This window comes from Heptranchias perlo, chromosome 11 (assembly GCF_035084215.1).
Source record: "Heptranchias perlo isolate sHepPer1 chromosome 11, sHepPer1.hap1, whole genome shotgun sequence".
NCBI classification, from domain to species: domain Eukaryota; kingdom Metazoa; phylum Chordata; class Chondrichthyes; order Hexanchiformes; family Hexanchidae; genus Heptranchias; species Heptranchias perlo.
In genome coordinates, this window is record NC_090335.1 from 30955723 (window position 1) to 30975498 (window position 19776).

General features: G+C 40.3%; 1 protein-coding gene across 13 annotated transcripts in view; it reads left to right on the top strand.

The window, feature by feature from the left end:
- dmd (dystrophin) overlaps positions 1-19776 on the top strand; it is a 1591310-nt gene that overhangs the window by 685900 nt on the left and 885634 nt on the right. For all 13 annotated transcript variants that reach the window (XM_067992781.1, XM_067992785.1, XM_067992782.1 and 10 more), the window contains 3 exons: positions 776-863; positions 14485-14729; positions 18093-18273. In XM_067992781.1, coding sequence (XP_067848882.1) covers positions 776-863; positions 14485-14729; positions 18093-18273 — 514 coding nt within the window. The remainder of the gene's footprint in view (positions 1-775; positions 864-14484; positions 14730-18092; positions 18274-19776) is intronic.

Below are 19776 nucleotides of genomic sequence, written 5' to 3' on the forward strand. Positions count from 1 at the left end.
GTATTTAATATGTAAAAGATAATGGGTAAAAAATGTACAGTTAACTCAGCCATTTTGTCACAGATGTTGATGGAATAATAGATCTCAAATGTTGAGAGCATTTTACCGTAACGATGATAGAATCTTGACAGTAACGAGATTTGTGAAATACTTTTATTTACATATTATTATGTTAAATTATTGGACACCAATACAGAATTTTAAATACCAGGTTTTAGTAAGTCTGCCTTTTAGTCAGTGCACCATGTCTAAGGTTAAATTCAGCCCAGGGAATGGTGATTATAATCTCCAGCTCTGTGGAAATGGGGTTAGGCCAAGAAAAAATGTTAATTGAGCTATCTTCATTTTATGGGGAACAAAAGATAAACTGTTACTTGGTGTGCTGACATATGCTTTGGATTCAGGCTGCAGTGCCACGCAGTGCCAAGGTTTCACTCAAACTCCCCCACCCCAATGATTTATGCCATTACCTGATCCAGGAGTGCTGTGAGTGAGTGTAAACCTACCCCTGTTTTCAGAAACTATGATACCCCACATTGGACAAATAGTGATATTGGTAATCTATAAAGCATAATCTTATGAACATTACAAACACATGCATATCCGTTTATGATGTCTTATTTACTCTGAAATTGCATGTTCAACAAATGGCAAAAATAGCACTTCAATCTCTATACTCAAGTTAATTCAGCCAAGGGATAATCTGTTGTGCTTATTTAAGGATATTGTGACTTTTTTTGTACTGGGCAAAGCTAATTTTGTTATGCTGTTGTAGGCTATCGAGAGGGAGAAACCTGAAAAATATAGAAAATTGCAAGAGGCCAGCAGATCAGCTCAAGCCCTGGTGGAACAGATGGTGAATGGTAATTACATGCAAGTTGATTCAGATAATCTTCTTGGGGATTTGTGCAACACATAAATTCACATTTATCACACAGGAGATATTAGCAAACAGCAATCTGAAAGCAAACACCAACTTCACAGCATATATTTAATGTGTTCATCAAGTGTGATGCCTACAGTAAGCAACCTGAAGGGCTTTAATTGAAAGTGAACTGACAAATCATAAACATTAACACATATTGTAAATTATTTAATCAAAAAATCAAGTCTTGTTTTATTATGTCTCACCTTCAGTAGTTGAAGTGATTCTGCTATACGTTCACAATCATTGCCAGGAGCTGATATATTGACACATTGGGGAAGAATTTTCAAAGGGGTTCTCACAACCGTCCCCCATAATTTTGGTGGAAGATCCGTGGGAACCCTGGAGAAACAATGGGCGATCAGGAAATTCAACCCAATGCCTTTATTGTGCTTGTATTTTTTTGATGAATAGATCATTATGTAGACAGGCTATGACATTCCCCTATTCTGTTTAGTTAAACGAATCCCAGTACCACTGCTTCCATTCGCATGACAATATATATGTCAGATCGCATGACTCAACTCTCGGAGCCTCCCATGCATTGCTGTCTACCATGATACATGTACTGATGGAATATTGGAAATAGTAATAAATCACAACTCTATTGTTTACTGTGGTCTGTGTACCAAGGTGTTTATACATCAAGGCCCTGATGTGTTGCTGCTTCAAAACACACTGAAGATTGTGTGTTACATTATATCTAAGGTTATCTCCTTCCAATTTCAATGTGAGAGTCCAATTCCTTTACAACATGTAAGATACAAATATATTTGCATCCTATACTACCGTGCATATGTACAATTTTCATACTTAATGTTACAAAAGGAATTAAGACTAAATATTATAACCAAAATTGACAACACATTTAAATTAATCTATTGAAAGCCATACTGTACGAGGTACATACCCCACATGCATATTTGAACTTCCATTGTTTCCAATGGGAAGTAATGAGGAAGCACGCTGGAGCATATGTTAGGCTGTGGAAATCTGAATTGTCTGTTGGTATCTCAGTAGAATTTCTCCAAATCTCTCTGTGCATTTAGCAACCACTACGATTAAATTTCTAAGACATCTATCCTTGCTGCATTTGTGTCCAGCACATACATTGGATCTTTTATAGTCCAGGGTAGGTCAATAACTCAAGCAGCACTAAGGTCCTTCCTTTAAAAGTGAATACTTCCTAAATAATATTACATGGATTGTTGCAGTATATGTAGATCTGTGTCTGTTGTTGAGATGCATGTTATAGGGCGATTGATGTATGGGCTTCCAAATGGAGAGGGGGCAATGACAAAGATAGATTATATGAGCGGTTATGTCCTACCATTGAACTCAACTGATCCTATGATATTAAAGCATGCACATCTCAAAGACTTGAACCACCAAACTGAATATTTTGAAATGTCTGATTTCACATGAGGGGTTCAAATTATTAGACGACAAATTTGTTGCAGATTTTAGGGCGTGTTCTGGTCTTGAAGGAGATTAGTAGGTAGGCTTAATTCTTGGAACAACTGCTCTGTGGTGTGACAGCTACCCTGTCGTACCGCCCCTTCACCTGCCTAGAGCAAGGTTGTACTAAATCTGTGATTCAAAACAAATAGCAGTTAACAAAGCCAACAACCTATATACCATCTCAAGATCACATTTGAAATCCTTCTGTTTTTAAGCATGTGGCCTTGGAAGACATTCCAGGCACTGAAATTGCACTCTTATGCACCGGGAATTTTGCTTCGCTCAGTTTTGCGTCAGCCCCAGGTTTTCCGTTGGATGCATGTAAGAATCATTAATATACGCATTTAGGAAATTCTGCAAGCATGTCCAGTGGGCCCAGTAAGGTGCTGGTTTGTACCATTGGTAAAACATCGTCCAGGTGTGCCATAAAAGCTTGGTGCAGAGGGCAAGCTGGCTGGCACAGTGTCTACTGAAAGCAGTTAATGATGTCCTCCTTGATTTGGGGTTTACATTTGCTGAACTTGCTGCATATTCTTTTTTCGGCAGTTTATCTTTTTTGCTTCTGAGAGTCATTGAATTTTGTCTACTTCTGTTTAATTAGGAATGCATCATTCGTTTGTTGTTGTTGTTATTGAACTTTGCTTCTGTACCTCCCAAAAACATTCAGCCACCTTGCCTGGTCCAGACAAGTTGACCTTTGGGGAATTCTGCTGGCTCTTTGTGAGATGATGTGGAGATGCCGGTGATGGACTGGGGTGGACAAATTTAAGGAGTCTTACAACACCAGGTTATAGTCCAACAGCTTTATTTGAAATCACAAGCTTTCGGAGCTTTCCTCCTTCGTCAGATGGAGGATGAAGAAAAAAAGTACCGCACAAGAAGAGGTTGATGCACCTGCACCACAGGAGGTACATTGTACCTGGATCTATCGTAGGATATGTGTGTCCAGGTCCAGACATAGGTTCCTGTAAATGTCAGAGGAATTGTCTCAGAAGATTAAGGTTCACCAGGGAGGCAGTTACTGAATGCAGTACTTCTTATAAGAAGACCTGCAACTACCTCCAGGACTAGTACTGCCCTATTTATGGCAGCAAGTTACTAAAGCCTTAAATTTCAATGCTACGGGCTCCTATCAAAGTGCACAGGAGACATCTGCCAGATTTGGATAGTGAAATCCTTCAACTTATCTCAACTCTGTGCAGTGTTCTTTGCACCCTCTCAAAAGACTCAATTAATTAATGGTGTGCAACTTGTTTTGTAGTCAGGTCCTGCATGGCACCAAACTTGGAAATCATTGCCTTGAGGGCAGCCTGGAACTCAACTGTGCCCTACTTCAAAGTGCTCTTCTCCTGTCACCTTCACTTGCTGGGAGATTCACCCGGTGCTCCCTGTTCTAACTCTGAATCATTTCCTGGATTGGATATTCTGGGCTGATGCTTGCATCAGGTAGAGTGAGTAATGCGGTGTGATGTGAAGTGGATTAGCTGTCTGCCTTTGACCTTGCTTCTGCTTCTCGGGTGGTCTCACGGAAGCACAATGGGAAAAACATTAATTGGGGAATCAGCAAGCCACTTCTTGGAACACTTTCAGCAGCATTCAAAATGAAGTAGTGGTGTCCGGTATGTTTGCTATTTGTCGAACGTGTAAGTAAAAAAAACATTCCTTGAGGGAAGAGAAAGGCACAAGAATGGTTACCAGCCTGCAGATTCAAGTTCACCATTAGCGTGCTCCTCTCCTATGAGAATCATGGAGTATTGGTCTACTTTATCCAGGGTAAGTTCTTCAAGTTATATCACCATCTGGAGATTTGGTGTGGACCTCCATTTTCTTTTAGCCTCCTACTTCTATCATGGGCTTCTTTGGCCTACAATCAGAAGGCGAAAATAAAATGCTGACTGTTTCCTGAGGCCTGTCAGGCCTAAGCAATTGACCATTGTACTTGCCTAAACAAGATACTGGTGGAGTCTTTAATCGACCTACCCACCACCAGTGAAAAGTTCCAGGGATGATGAAAAGAGCATCATGCATGAATATGGGTTCCCTTGTGCTAATGGTAGAGAGCCAAGGTGTGTCTAAAGATAAAGCATCCTCAATGAGTGTGTAGCTGATTAAGGGGAAGGTGTATGTGTGTGTTACAGGCATGTCATTGCAGACCACTCCAAAGAAACGAATAGAGGACTTGGTTACCATGGCAAACTTCTTGCAGATGTTGAAATTATTCTTCGTTGTAAATGATGACCTCTCTAGAACGGAGACACTGCATTGACCTGCTCAGCTACCTCTTCCAAGGCCACACTGAATGCCGCTTGCTGAGGAGGATGCCCCTCATGTCCAAAAATGGCATTTCTCCTTTCCAAAACTTCCCTTAGCAGTACCTCTCACTAAAGGAAGCAGTTCTCCCTTCCCTTGGGAATTGCTGGCTCATTCTTGACTTGCAGCAATATCAAATCAGAGGAAGCTTTCCTCTCAGAACAGAAAGTACAGGTTTAAAGTACTGCACCTGCGCTTTTAAAGCTCTGCACAGGAAATACTACTCACCTCCGAACCTTGTACATCCAGCATATCAGGTTGGGAGTGCACCTGCAGGATGTTAATGACGGGACCTCAAAGTTTGGACTGGGGGCGGGGGGGGTTCTCCTCTATGTGTTATGTTGTGAGTTATGCCATGCAATGTTCGGGAGTGGAATTTCAGCCCACATGCTTTTTTAAACATGGGTGTTTCATGGAAAATTACCCAGTTTTTCTTCTGCCCAATTCAAATCTCCTTTATTCTCTATAACTGTAACTTCAGATGATCTGTTTATTCTTTGTTCCTAATACCCAACTGCTTATTTGCTGTAGGGATTAATTAGTTCATTGCTCAAAACACAAATTTCAAAGAAAGAAGAAAGAAAGACTTGCATTTAGAAAGGCGCCGTTCACAACCTCAGGATGTCCGAAAGTACTTTTGAAGTGTACTCACTGTTGTAATGTAGGAAATACGTCAGCCAATTTGTGCACTGCAAGGTCCCACAAATAGCAATGTGATAATGACCAGATAATCTGTTTTAGTGATGTTGTTTGAGGGATAAATATGAGCCAGGACACTGGTGGGAACGCCCCTGCTCTTCTTCAAAATAATGCCATGGGACCTTTTACGTTCACCCGAGGGGGCAGACAGGGCCTCGGGTTTAACGTCTCATCCGAAAGACGGCACCTCCGACAGTGCAGCACTTCCTCAGTACTGCACTGGAGTATCAGCTTAGATTTTACGCTCAAGTCTCTGGAGTGGGACTTGAATCCACAGCCTTCTGACTCATAAGAACATAAGAACATAAGAAATAGGAGCAGGAGTAGGCCAATCGGCCCCTCGAGCCTGCTCCGCCATTCAATAAGGTCATGGCTGATCTGATCCTAACCTCAAATCTAAATTCATGTCCAATTTCCTGCCCGCTCCCCGTAACCCCTAATTCCCTTTACTTCTAGGAAACGGTCTATTTCTGTTTTAAATTTATTTAATGATGTAGCTTCCACAGCTTCCTGGGGCAGCAAATTCCACAGACCTACTACCCTCTGAGTGAAGAAGTTTCTCCTCATCTCAGTTTTGAAAGAGCAGCCCCTTATTCTAAGATTATGCCCCCTAGTTCTAGTTTCACCCATCCTTGGGAACATCCTTACCGCATCCACCCGATCAAGCCCCTTCACAATCTTATATGTTTCAATAAGATCGCCTCTCATTCTTCTGAACTCCAATGAGTAGAGTCCCAATCTACTCAACCTCTCCTCATACGTCCACCCCCTCATCCCCGGGATTAACCGAGTGAACCTTCTTTGTACTGCCTCGAGAGCAAGTATGTCTTTTCTTAAGTATGGAGACCAAAACTGTATGCAGTATTCCAGGTGCGGTCTCACCAATACCTTATATAACTGCAGCGAGAGTGCTACCACTGAGCCACAGCTGGACACCACAAATAGTTGTAAACAAGGCTATAAAAAGTTATTTCAACCCATTCTGACCTCAAATTATTGAATGTCCTCCAGTGTAATTTAACTTTTGATTTTCACTCAAGCTTTAATTAACTGTCTATGAAGTGTGGACCAGATCTTTATTGCAGCTGCTTAATGATATATGCCCTATCGGTTACCCTTGGGAAATGGCCATCGATTCGTCATTTTCTTCCAAGATCATCTAGATTTCCGTCAAGGGCTAAGACATTTTTAGCATTTGAATGGTTTAATTCCAGAAATAAAACAAACGGAACATCTCTAAATCTTTAAAAGAATTCATAATGAAAAGAAAGCAGAAAAAAGCTTTTTCCTGCTATTGTCATTTGCAGGGAACCTGTTAGAAGATCTGTAACTGTATTTTAAGATTTTTTTTCTTTGGTTTGATTTCCTGGGAATATATTGTCAATCGTTATGCCACACTATATCTTTATCTGGTCAATTTCTGTTAAGTTTCAGAAAATCAACAGTCATCTCTCTATATTTGATGTGAACTCAAAACAGAAACCATCAATGAGGAGGGTTCTGCAACAAAATTAAAATGTTGGTTGTTGGATGATTGCTTTCTTCCTTTGTTCAGTAAAGAGTTCCACTCATGACGGCCTGCTAAAGTGCAGAGTGACTGGTAGGAATTTGAAGTATCGGCCTTTACCACATGGTAGCTGTTGAGCTTTCTCATTTTACCAGTCAACAGTGACTGCACTTCAAATGTACTTTGTTGGCTGTGAAGGATTTTGGGATGTCCTGAGGATGCAAAAGGTGCTATATAAGTGCAAGTTCATTCTTTGTAATTGATCTTCCATGATGTTGCACTCGGGGAGTGAAGAACTGTAATTCTCGGGGAAAGTGGGCTTGTGGGGGAGAGGGGGAAAGAGAACAAATGTTTTTAATGGCAGCTTTTAAGACGTATTACAAATTCTAATTGATTATACTTAAATAAAATCATTAAAATATAGAGGGTAGGGAGCAGCCTGGGAACGGGCCCAGGAGTCTCAAAAAAATAAAATTGCAGTGTGTAATAATGGCCTAGCAGTTGGCCAGAGGAAGAGTACTGTCTGAGAACGGGCCACATGTGGATGGTATGTGCAGCACCCAAGAGTGGCCCATGGTGCAACAGAGGCCGACAACCAGCTAGATATCAATGGGGTTGGGGAATAAAGCACCGAAGCGCAAAACTGGAAGCGGGAAAATGAAGAACAAATTTTAAAAATTTTTAAAAAGTGATGTACTTACCTGGACAATCATTAGCGTTCAGAATAATAATCACTAATTATCCGATTAGTGTTCAGTTTAAAAATCGCTGTAAATATCTAATCACTGTTCAGTATAATAATCTTTGTAAATATCTAACAGAGGATCACTCACTATGGCCTGACCTCAGTCTCCTTGCTGCTTGGGCCTGTTAGCAGCAGTGGCTCCAAGTGCCAGCCCTTTTTGAGCACCTGCTGGTGCTTCTCCTACTTTGATGCTTTCCGCCACTGGGTCTGCTCCAGCCATACCACCACCACGCTGAAAGCTGCTGTTTTTTGTAGCTGTCAGCAAAAATATTAAATGAAAATCCCTGGTGTTGGTGCAAACTTCAGAAACACGCCGAAGAATAAAATGGTATCTCCGGCCTGAAAGGGACCGGTGGTTGAGAGGTTTAAGAAAGGGGAGATGGCGGAACACACTGGTGCTGCCAACAGAGTGACTTACTGGCTTGGAGCACTGGCTGCTGATAACGGGAAAGGAAAGATTCATTCTTCAAAGCAGGCTTTGTGAAGAAGAGTCACGGCAGTTTCATGTGGTTGGGCGCTGAAGCATTGTGGGAGTCTCAGTGGTAGGGAATAGCAGTTGCCAAAGTATAGCCGGGTGCGGGCTGGTGGCAAAATAAACCTTATCTTCAGGCGAAAGTGGGGCAGCAGAAAATCACATTAAATTATGCTAATGGACGGAGCGAAAGAAGGAGTTACAGCAATTTATTTTACTCTTGCATTCTGAGTTACCAGGAGTAGGCAGGCAGTTGATGGGGAATAAAAAGCAACAGTGAGAGGCCTATGGGAGGGAGGGAGAGTTTAAAAACAGTTAATAAGTTTTAAAATTCAGAAATCTATTAGAAATTAAATTCGGAATGTGGGGCACTTATTTAATTGAAAACCCGTTCTATGTATCTGTTACTCCTGAAGTTGGTGCTGTGCTGGGCCGTTTCACTGTTGAAGGTATCACCTATGTGACACATAATAACTGCTATTTAATAGTGAGAGTACATCACCCAATGATTGTATAATCTGTTCACTGGGTACCCACAAAGTGCTCAAAATGCTTTGAGTTTTTTTTTCATCCACCATTTTTTCCTCAGTTACTGAAATTTCTATTCTCCAAATTAAAGGTTTATGCAAAATTTAAAAATTCAAAAAAATTACATATTTTACAATAACATGATTTTTTCCCCCACTGAATTGTCTTTTGTGTTTTTAAATGCCTTCATTACAGCTTTAATTTGAAGGTTAAGCCTCTTGTTGATATTTTTGCCCAGAGCTGTGAATCTAAGCTGAATTTGGACTGTGTGTAGTATGTTAGGTTGATATACTGGCCTGCGCCCAGTAAGCTTTTTCGCTGAAGGTGGGCAACAGGGAGCAGGCTACAGGAACAACTGAAAAGTGGAGCAGGTCCAAAAACAAAGAGCATATCTGAAGAAGTAAGGAGCATGGAGCATGACAAAATTGGAGGTGGGACAAAATTATAAAGAACCAGGCTGGGCAATAAGCAGAAGGGTTGGGGAGCGAGGAGCATGTAAAGGATGTGCCGAGGAGGCAAGTAAGGCTTAAATGGCTGCACAGTCAAAGCAAGGGAGTGAGAAAAATAAACAGTGGGAAGGAATGCATTGTTAAAGTTATATCAAGAGCTAAAGAAATATTTAAAATTCAAAATAATATAAAAATACCAAAAGAAACTGGTTTAAAACTTACCTGCCCAGAAACCAAGATGGATTCAGAGCCGAGAGAGTTTAGAAATTTTGATCTTCAGGGGCACCTTGTGGCCAGTTTGTACAATTACAAATCATGATGAATTTACAAAGGAACTTTCCATTATCAATGTGGACTTATGAATTTATAATAGAAAAAAAGTTGATCCAAAAGTTTGAAAAAAAATGACAACTGAAAGTAAGCTTTTGTAGACAGGAAGTTTGTGCGGAGATGTAAGACTTTTCATAAGATATACATATATAGGCCCAGAGTTTCTGCTCGATTGCATTGGCTTTTTCAGCGCAATCTGGCTAAATCAGCACAAAACATAGAGGAATTTCGACTTACGCTGGGTGTAATTTGCGCCCAGTGTAAGTCGAGTTTGCATGATGATTTGCACGGGCCAAAAAAAAATCGTGGAAACTAGCCCTGCTCGCAAAACTCTGGCCACGCCCCTCGCTCAAAACAACGAGGTTGGTGAGTTTCCGTCGATTACACCAGCCTGCGGCCGTTCGAGGAGGGTTTTAAAATTACGCTAGCTTTCTTGGGTGCAAAGGCACTAGTAGATACTGTTTAAACGAGGTGGTGCAACAAAGGTTCACTGGATTGATTACTGGGATGAGAGGGTTGTCTTATGAGGAGAGATTGAGTAGAATGGGCCTATACTCTGGAGTTTAGAAGAATGAGAGGGGGCTTGACAAGGTAGATGCTGAGAGGTTGTTTCCCTGGCTGGAGAGTCTAGAACTAGGGGGCATAGTCTCAGGATAAGGGGCCGGCCATTTAAGATTGAGATGAGGAGGAATTTCTTAACTCGGAGGGTTGTGAATCTTTGGAATTCCCCACCCCAGAGGGCTGTGGATGCTGAGTCGTTGAATATGTTCAAGGCTGAGATAGATAGATTTTTGGACTCTAGGGGAATCAAGGGATATGGGGATCAGGCAGGAAAGTGGAAAGTGGTTGAAGATCAGCCATGATCTTATTGACTGGTGGAGCAGGCTCGAGGGGCAGTATGGCCTACTCCTGCTCCTATTTCTTATGTTCTTAAATATTAAAAAATACTAATTTACTAAAAAACTGACTAGTGTACCCCAGTGGAAGTGGTTAATGCTTAGGTATAGTTTTTCTTTAAGTCATTTTCAGTGATTTTAAATCATGTTATTCACAGGCAGAGGACTGGAGACCTTTATTAAAAATGCTTAATTTTAGTCAAAAGTTTTAATAAAACTACCAGATTACCACTCTTAAATACATCTCTTAAATACATCAATGATTTGTTATTGCAAAAAAAAATAAAAGATTATGCGATGTGAAGCTGCCTAATTGTGCTGATTCATGGCAGATTTTAGGTTTGTGATTATGTTAATACATTTTAGTGGAAACTCTCTGTAATTTGCGCCAGCACAACTTTTGGGCGCAAATGTAGATTGCGCTCAAAGCAGAAACTCCATGCCATAATGTTTAGAAATTACTTTTGGCAGTAATAGCTTAACAGGTTTGAGTGCCATTCTTATATCTGCTATTTTAGGAACATAGGAACATACGAACAGGAGTAGGCCATTCAGCCCCTCGTGCCTGCTCCGCCATTTGATAAGATCATGGCTGATCTGTGATCTAACTCCATATACCCGCCTTTGGCCCATATCCCTTAATACCTTTGGTTGCCAAAAAGCTATCTATCTCAGATTTAAATTTAGCAATTGAACTCGTATCAATTGCCGTTTGCAGAAGAGAGTTCTAAACTTCTACAACCCTTTGTGTATAGAAATGTTTTCTAATCTCGCTCCTGAAAGGTCTGTGGAGAAAGAAACAGCGTTAACGTTTCAGGTTGGAGACGAAAGATGCTGCCTGACTTGCTGAGCTTCCCCAGCATTTTCTGTTTTTATTTCAGGTTTCCAGCATCTGCAGTATTTTGCTTTTGATTTAGTGTTTAATTCACGGCCACTCCTCCTCCGGGAATGCCCAGCTTGAAGAAGTTCTGCTCTTCTGAGCTCTGACGGAAGGTCTGCGACCTGAAATGTTAACTCCGTTTCTTTCTCCACAGAAGCTGCCTGACTTGCTGAGCTTCTCCAGCATTTTCTGTTTATATCCCTTGATTCCCTTTGTGTCCAAAAATCTATTGATCTCAGTCTTGAATGTACTCAACGACTGAGCATCCACAGCCCTCTGGGGTGGAGAATTCCAAAGATTCACAATCCTCTAAATGAAGAATTTTTTTCCTCATCTTGGTCCTAAATGGCCAACCCCTTATCCTGACACTATGACCCCTAGTTCTTGACTCTCCAGCCAAGGGAAACAGCCTCTCAGCATCCACCCTGTCAAGCCCTCTAAGAATTTTATACGTTGCAAGAAGATCACCTCTGATTCTTCTAAACTTTCTGTGATTCATGTACAAGGTCATCCAAATCCCTCTGACTAACAACATTTCTTCTTCTCTCACTTTTTAAAAAATACTCTGTCTTTCTATTCTTCCTACCAAAGTGGACAAGGTTTGCAGTTTTGGTCTCCTTATTTAAGAAAGGACATAATTGCTTTGGAAGTTGTTCAGAGAAGGTTCACTCGACTGATTCCTGGGATGAGGGGGTTATCTTATGAGGAAAGGTTGGACAAGTTGGGCCTGTATACATTGGAGTTTAGAAGAATGAGAGATGATCTTATTGAAACATATTAGATTCTGAGGGGACTCGAAGGGGTAGATGCTGAGGGGATGTTTCCCCTTGTGGGAGAGACCAGAACTAGGGGCCACAGTTTAAAAGTAAGGGGTCTCCCTTTTAAGATGGAGATGAGGAGAAATTTTTTCTCTCAGTGGGTCATGAGTCTGTGGAACTCCCTTCCCCAGAGAGTGGTGGAGGCAGGGTCATTGAATATTTTTAAGGCTGAGTTAGATAGATTGCTGATTAACAAGGGAGTCAAAGGTTATAGTAGGTAGACGGGAAAGTAGGGTTGAGGTCACAATCAGATCAGCCATGATCTTATCAAATGGCAGAGCGGGCTCGAATGGCCTACTCCTGCTCTTAGTTTGTATGTTCGTATAATTTCACATTTCCCCACATTATACTCCATCTGCCATCTTCTCACCCACTCACTTAACCTGTCCATATCCCTTTGCAGCGCCTCTGCGTCCTCCTCACTGCTTACTTTCCAACCTAGCTTTGTATCGTCAACAAACTTGGATACGTTGCACTCAATCCCCTCATCTAAATCATTTATATTTATTGCAAACAGCTGAGGCCCAAGCACTGATCCTTGCGGCACCCAACTAGTTATAATCTGCCAACCCGAAAATGGCTTGTTTATTCCTACTCACTGTTTTCTGTCCATTAACCAATCCTCAATTCATGTTAATAAATTGCCCCCAATCCCATGAGCCCTAATCTTGCGTAACAACCTCTTGTGTGGCACCTTATCCAAATGTACTACATCTACTGGTTCCCCCTTATCTACCCTGTTAGTTACACCCTCAAAAAACTCTAATGGATTTGTCAACACAATTTCCCTTTCATAAAACCGTGCTGACTCTGCCTGATCATATTATGATTTTCTAAGTGCCCTGTTATTACATCCTTAATAATAGATTCTTGCATTTTCCCTACTACTGATGTCAGGCTAACTGGCCTATAGTTCCCTGTTTGCTTTCTCCCTCCTTTCTTGAATAGTGGGGTTACATTTGCTACCTTCCAATCCACGGGGACAGTTCTAGAATCTCGGGAATTCTGAAAGATCAAAACCAATGTATCCACTATCTCTTCAGCCGCCTCTTTTAAAATCCTATGATGTAGGCCATCAGGTCCGGGGGATTTTTTGGCTTTTAGTCCCATTAATTCCTCCAGTACTTTTTCTTTACCAATATTAATTACTTTAAGTTCCTCACTTGGATTAGACCCTTGTTTCCCCACTATTTCTGGTATGTTTTTTGTATTTTCTACTGTGAAGACAGATAATAAATATTTGTTTAACGTTTCTGCCATTTCCTTATTCCCCATTATAATTTCTCCTGTCTCTGCCTCTAAGAGACCCACATTTATTTTCGCTAGTCCCTTCCTTTTTACATACTTGTAGAAGCTCTTACAACCTGTTTTTATATTTCTTGCCAATTTACTCTCATTCATCAATTTTTTGGTCATCCTTTGTCGATTTCTAAAATCTTCCCAATCCTGAGGCTTACTACTCTTCTTGGCAACATTATAAGCCTCTTCTTTCAATCTAATACTATCCTAACTTCTGGATTGGTAACATGTAAATAGTAGACAGAGAACTGGCATAGGTATGGATTAAGTGTCATCTGCCAATATCAGAAACAATAATTTCTTAGTTATGTACCTACATACTCTGAATGGTTTTCTATTATTTTGTGTTTGTTTCTCTTTTCTCTATTTGATTAGCAAGATGTAAGTGAATGACTTGATATTTTCAGTTAATGGGCTTCCTGACGAGAAAGGAATTCAATGAAGAACAAAATCTGTTGGTGGGGAGAGAATGAAATAAGTAAAACTTATTTTTATGTAAACCTTTCATTACATGTATTAAATTTGTAATCAACATACAGAAGTGGTAATTCAATAATTTACAGAATGCTGTTTCCTGTTCTGTTGTCTACACTTAGTACGTTAGCATTTATGTTCATAAATTGTATAATCTTATTCTTAACTAGACACTAACGAAGTAACTTTATCAAATCGATTCTTCTAAGATAATCTAAATGACAAAGTGTTTGTTTACGTGTTGTGGGTTGTTATGGAGACAACATCAGATATAATTTGAAGTTCAAATGATAACATCACATCGCCTCATCTTCTATGGAATTAGTCCCTACCAATTCCACGCTTTATACACACAATATATGTCTGAATAAGGTGGCAAATCAAGAGTAACATTTGCCAGCAATCATTGATTACATATATGGATTTATTTTGGTTAATCTAGCAGGGCACAAATTCTACTTTTCTCAACGACCTCTTCATACACCCCATTCAGTATCTTTAATAGCTTCATGTATAGAACCCTAATATAAATAATCTGCAGCTCTGGAAGTGATAAAACTTCAGTTAGCATTTTTACTTTTGGTACTAAAAGCAACTTCAGTGTGTGATTGTTTGCAGTCTGTTAAAAGGCTGTTGTCTGATTTTCTTTGAAAACCCAATGGCTATTCTCCCCAATTTTTTTTAACCACAGAGGGGATTTCATCTGCTGATGATATCAAACAGGCTTCGGAACAGCTCCAGAACCGCTGGAAGGAATTTTGTCAACTACTGGTGGAGCGGATAGACTGGCTACAGTATCAGAGCAAGATCATTGCTGTCTCTTCACAGCTGCAGCAGCTTGAGCAAGCCGTGATCTCTTCAGAGAGCTGGTTGAAATCACAGCATCTGCCAGCCACTGAGTCAGATACAGCAAAGATCCAACTGGAGAAATGCAAGGTTAGAACATTCAGTAATTAGAAGAGCAAATTTTTTTTGCACATTCAGCACTCTGTACTGTTCAATTTAAAAGCCATCTCTCTGGGCATGCAATATCACTGTGATAATGAGCACAGTGGCATGAAAACCAGTTTTCCTAGTGTTTTCAGACAATGGTCAAGCAAGCCCTGGAGAAACTGGAATGCATATCAAAATATGGGAATGCTTGCTGAAAACACACAACAATATTATCTGCTACTGGAGCTGTAATTAAAAAAAATTCACAACTCTTTGAAAGCCTGCAGACTGATGAAGAATTCTGCTTTATTGTAGACTAATGGTTGCATCACATCAGCTATCCAATATAATGTGCTGGCATGTGAGTTTGGACTGGCAATTTCCCATGCATTGAGTTCCTCATCTCACTCGTGATGATGTGGGTAGGTGCTGAGTGGAAGCCAATCCCTGCTTAAATGGGAGAAAACCAAAATTGGAGGTAATGTCACTGTGGGCTGTTGGAGTGCAATGCCTGGTGCCTTTTTCCTATCCCTTTGATAGGTTGGTCTATATCCTGGGGAGGTAAAGAAGGAGAAAATAAAAATAAATACAGCTCGGACAGTTAACACCATATGGAATGAAATTTAATTTGCTGCACTAAAACTTTGTAAAATGTGATGGTGATGTTTCTTGATTTATATGTAGAATGGGTTGCACACTTTAAAAGTGCAAAAGAAAAACACATGGAGCATTCTTTAATTAAAATGGCTAAGAGAATAAATAGTTTTATTATAGTTACTGACTGAGTTAGCATGGCTACAAAGGAGGGTTACTAAGCATTTTCACGCAGAAACATTCCTATCAGCCGGGTGTTTCGCCTTTATGAAATGCCTAGGGATGTTTACTGTATTAAAGGTGCTATATAAATGCAATTTGTTAACTGGTAATCTGTTACTTGTCCTTAAAGCATTCTTCCGTGGCCTTGATCTCCCATGGTCTTGATCACAGACAAGATAACCTCCAGCCACTTCCTTGGATCCCTCACTACCCACATCTGCCTAACCCCTTCCAAACCTAGTTCCTTCTGTCCCTCTCCCCATAATCACTTGCAACTGTAATCCCATCTGCCCAGCCTATGGCCCTTCATTCAGCACAATAATTCTGTAGCCTTCGATCTGCTTAACCATTCCCTCATGTCCACCTTTGTGCCCTTGTCCCCAGCAAAACTTTTACTCTCTCCTATCCCAGTCGATCCCCCGGTACAGTCCCTCCCACAAGTCCAAAGGGTGCAGACTTGAGTGTATCTGGCACACAATTGGTTTAGCATCCATCACCAGATCTGGCTGGACTACATCAATTGCTATCAGGTCATACTCTGCTCTACCAAAACTGCACACTACTCCAGGACCATTCTGGAGATAACCCCAGCTTCTTTTCTCCACTTCCAACCGTCTCCTTAAATCCCTCTCCCCTACCCCTTGCTCCCTCCACTCTCACCTCTAACAACGTTCGAGGAGCTCAATGACTTCTTTGTCTCTAAGATTCAGACCATGCGTTCAGCTGTCTCTAGTCCACCGAGCTAAACCTCCTCTTCTGGTTACCCTCTGCTCTGCCCCTGAACCTGTTTCTTTCTTCATTTTCTCTTCTATCTCCCCTCATGTCCTCTCCAAGCTCACCTTGTCCATGAAATCTGCCTTCCACTCTCTTGACTTAGGACCTACTTTGGAATAGCAACTCTAGTTAGGACAGCAGGCATGAGTTTAGAAAAAATATCATATGAACATCTTACATAAAAATAAATATGGGGATAAAAACTCGGCATATTACTGGAAGGGGTATTAAGAACACAGCATTGCATGATCTTCCTTTGAAGTTTTCCTTTATATATGTAATGATATTTAAGTATTACTCTTGGCTAGATGCCTTCTGTCATATTAAGCATATCAAGATTTTTTAAAAATCTCCTTTCACTTCACTGAATGACAATGCAATTTCAGTTTTGTCTCTGTCTGTGAGTGTTGCCTTGTCACCTCAATAATTCTTCAGATTTTAGTCAAACATAATTGCAGGCTGTCTCTGGTCAGATACTGTGCTTGGAAAATGGAAATTTTGGAAGCCTGTCACACATCTAGTTGATATGCATTTTAGAAATGATGTATTTCCTCAGTATTAAAACTCACCAGAGTTTTATCAAATTCCACAAGTGTCTTCCACTTATTAGGTACAATGTTCAAACAAAGTGTAAGGTTATAAAAATTTCCCCTTCATGTTTGACAACTTTATTTGTTTGGAGAGGGAGATGGCATCATGTGGAAGGGGTGTAATGAAAAGTTTCAGTACAGTTTCGACTGTATCACATGTTTGTTTTTTTTAAAAAAAGGTCTGTTTAATACTTTGTGGAGATGGTGCCCCCATGATAAGAGCGTACATGAACGAGCATATGCATGTGCTCGCGCGTATATACACACACACACACACCCTTTTACTGCAAAAATAATATTCCTGTTTCAAAAAATTGAGTTATTTTCCTTTCCCCTATGTGTGTGTCCTTCTCAGCATATCCTGACAGCTTTTCAATTTGATTACTACATCCCCTGTCAAAACCTTTCATGAAGCCTCATATGTAAGCAATGCTCATATTTCTGGTATTTTGTTGTTGATTATGTTGGTGAGGATGATAACATCACTAAGGGATGGAGATTTTTCTTATTTTCACCCACTCACTGCATCACATTCGCCCTGATCTGGTATGGCACAGTTTTAGATGTCATTGCTGGTTCACACATGACTGCCCCACCATTGTACCTTAATGCCACACTCAGAAAAGCACTCTGTACTGCATTCTTCTGCCACTTTCATTTTCCATACCAACTAGCCATCCTCATGCCTTCCCCGAGCAAGGTAACTGATTAGTGTAAATTAGCAGTTAGTTTTATAAAATATACACTTGTGCGGTGGACTAATGTTTACTATGAACTCTATTCAGACTGTCCAGATTCAATTAAGTTAGGAGCCATAACAACAATGAGAGAAGATATGATGGTTTAAATCAGTGAGAGGACAGTGTTCTCCCAATTCACTATGTTGCCCAGCCCTTCCAGAATCACTGATTCATGTTCTAATTTGAACATCTATCATCTTGCCAAAAAAAATTAGCATTGAAAATTTATGCTCCTGATTAGTCAGCATTAAATCTTGCTGTAAAACAAATCAGTGGTTCCAAGCTCGGGGTTGCTGGTTTTCAATGGTCCAGAGAAACTGGTCAGTCATGACCTTCATGTGTGTATTAGACGACCCCCATGCAATATAAAACTTTCAGAGCTTTCCAAAATATTCATATCCTGATATCGACTGAAACTAAATTCTGTTTTTGTGTAAACCTTTCAGGAGGAAATCTTGCGATTGACAGCACTGCAGCCTCTGGTTCATAAGCTGACAGAACAAGGAGCTGAGTTAAAACAGAAGGAGGAGGTGCCCAAGTCTTTAGGGGCTGATATCATAGCCTCTACCAGTCATTTTGCACAAGTTCTTGCAGCCCTGCAGGCCCGCGATAAACTGTTGCAGTCTCGTAAGTGATTCTTAGTGCTCATACTGGATATGCTTGATCATGCTAAAAGCAAATATTTCAGTCGGTAAAGTTTTAAACATGTGGAATTGTATCTCTTTAACCAAAATGTTACCAAATCATAGAAGCAACTGCATCTTTTGAGAATTGCAGTTGCAGTTTTTCCTAAAATACAAATAGTATTGAAAGTTCCTCAAAGGAAGGGGGATGCATGTGCTATCTAGCTTTTTTCTAAATTATTACAGAACTCTAAATTTAGAAATAGTTCATATGGAAAAGCAGAAGCCTGTGACACGGACATTGAATACCCTTTGCACAAATCAAAATAACTGGAGAGAAACATTTAGCTGTAGTTGTATAAACCTCAATTTAACAAACATTTCAACACTTGCAGAAGAATGAAATTTTTTAAGAGTTCATATGCTGCTTCTTTCCATTTATTATTATCTTTTATTCTGTAAAGACTCTCAACTGCATTGATTTTCCTCACCCAAGAGTTGAAACACCAATTAAAGTCAGCTGTCAGTGCTCTGATTTCTTCATTCTTACAGATTTAACCTTGGTGCTTTGATCCGATACTAGTTTCTTCTTTTCTCTCTCACAACTTCTGTTTCTTGGCTGACCATGGCCTCTTGTTTCCCTACATCTTTCCTGCACTTACTATTAAAAATGCTGATTTTTTTTTTTAACTCTCAGTTGCAACCTGTTCAGTTTTTGCCTTTCAATAGATCATTTTACCTTAATTAGTTCCTCTGATGGCTTAACAGTTTTACACAATGAGCAACTGGGTCATTCAGGCTAGGAAGTTCTCAGGTTGAATCCCTTGCCTGTGCGAAATGAACAAATCTCAACTGGTAGGGGTGCTACTGTTAATTTTTACTCTAGGCTAGGTAGGGGAAAGTTGTCCAAGGACCTGGCTCCTGATCATTATCCATTCACGCCTGCGAGAAATGCACATCGTGGGAACCGGACTTGGTTTTGTTGCTCTCCATAATTGAATAACTTATCAACCCTCACTGTCAAAGCTCTCTCAATAATAATGGCTAATTGAATGATGTGCTGGGTTTGGTGACAGTGGGAAAACTTCAAGAATTACTGCTTTGAGATGTACCTGTGTGACAATGGATGTAAAATAAAGGTAAATTAATCACCTAAGGACTGCATCATTCTTTGAATGAAGTTCAGTGTTCAACTCTGACCCTATACTTACAGGCAAGTCAAGTTGCTTAGTCTGGATTTCTGCAGTCGTTATATTGGTGTTAAAAGAATGTTTGGCCCTTGTACATGTCGGACACATTTTATCTCATGGAGACTGGTAGCAGCCAATAATGCTGGCAGAAAATTTGCTAACATTCAAAGTGGGCATTTTGCTTGTCTGCTGCTGGGCAGAAAACTTTTAATGTTGGCCAGATGGCTGAACCTGCTTTACTTGGTATCATTGCAGTGCGTGTATTTTTCATTTCCTTGTTGAACAAAATTAAACCATTGTTTGGTGTCTTGCCCTAT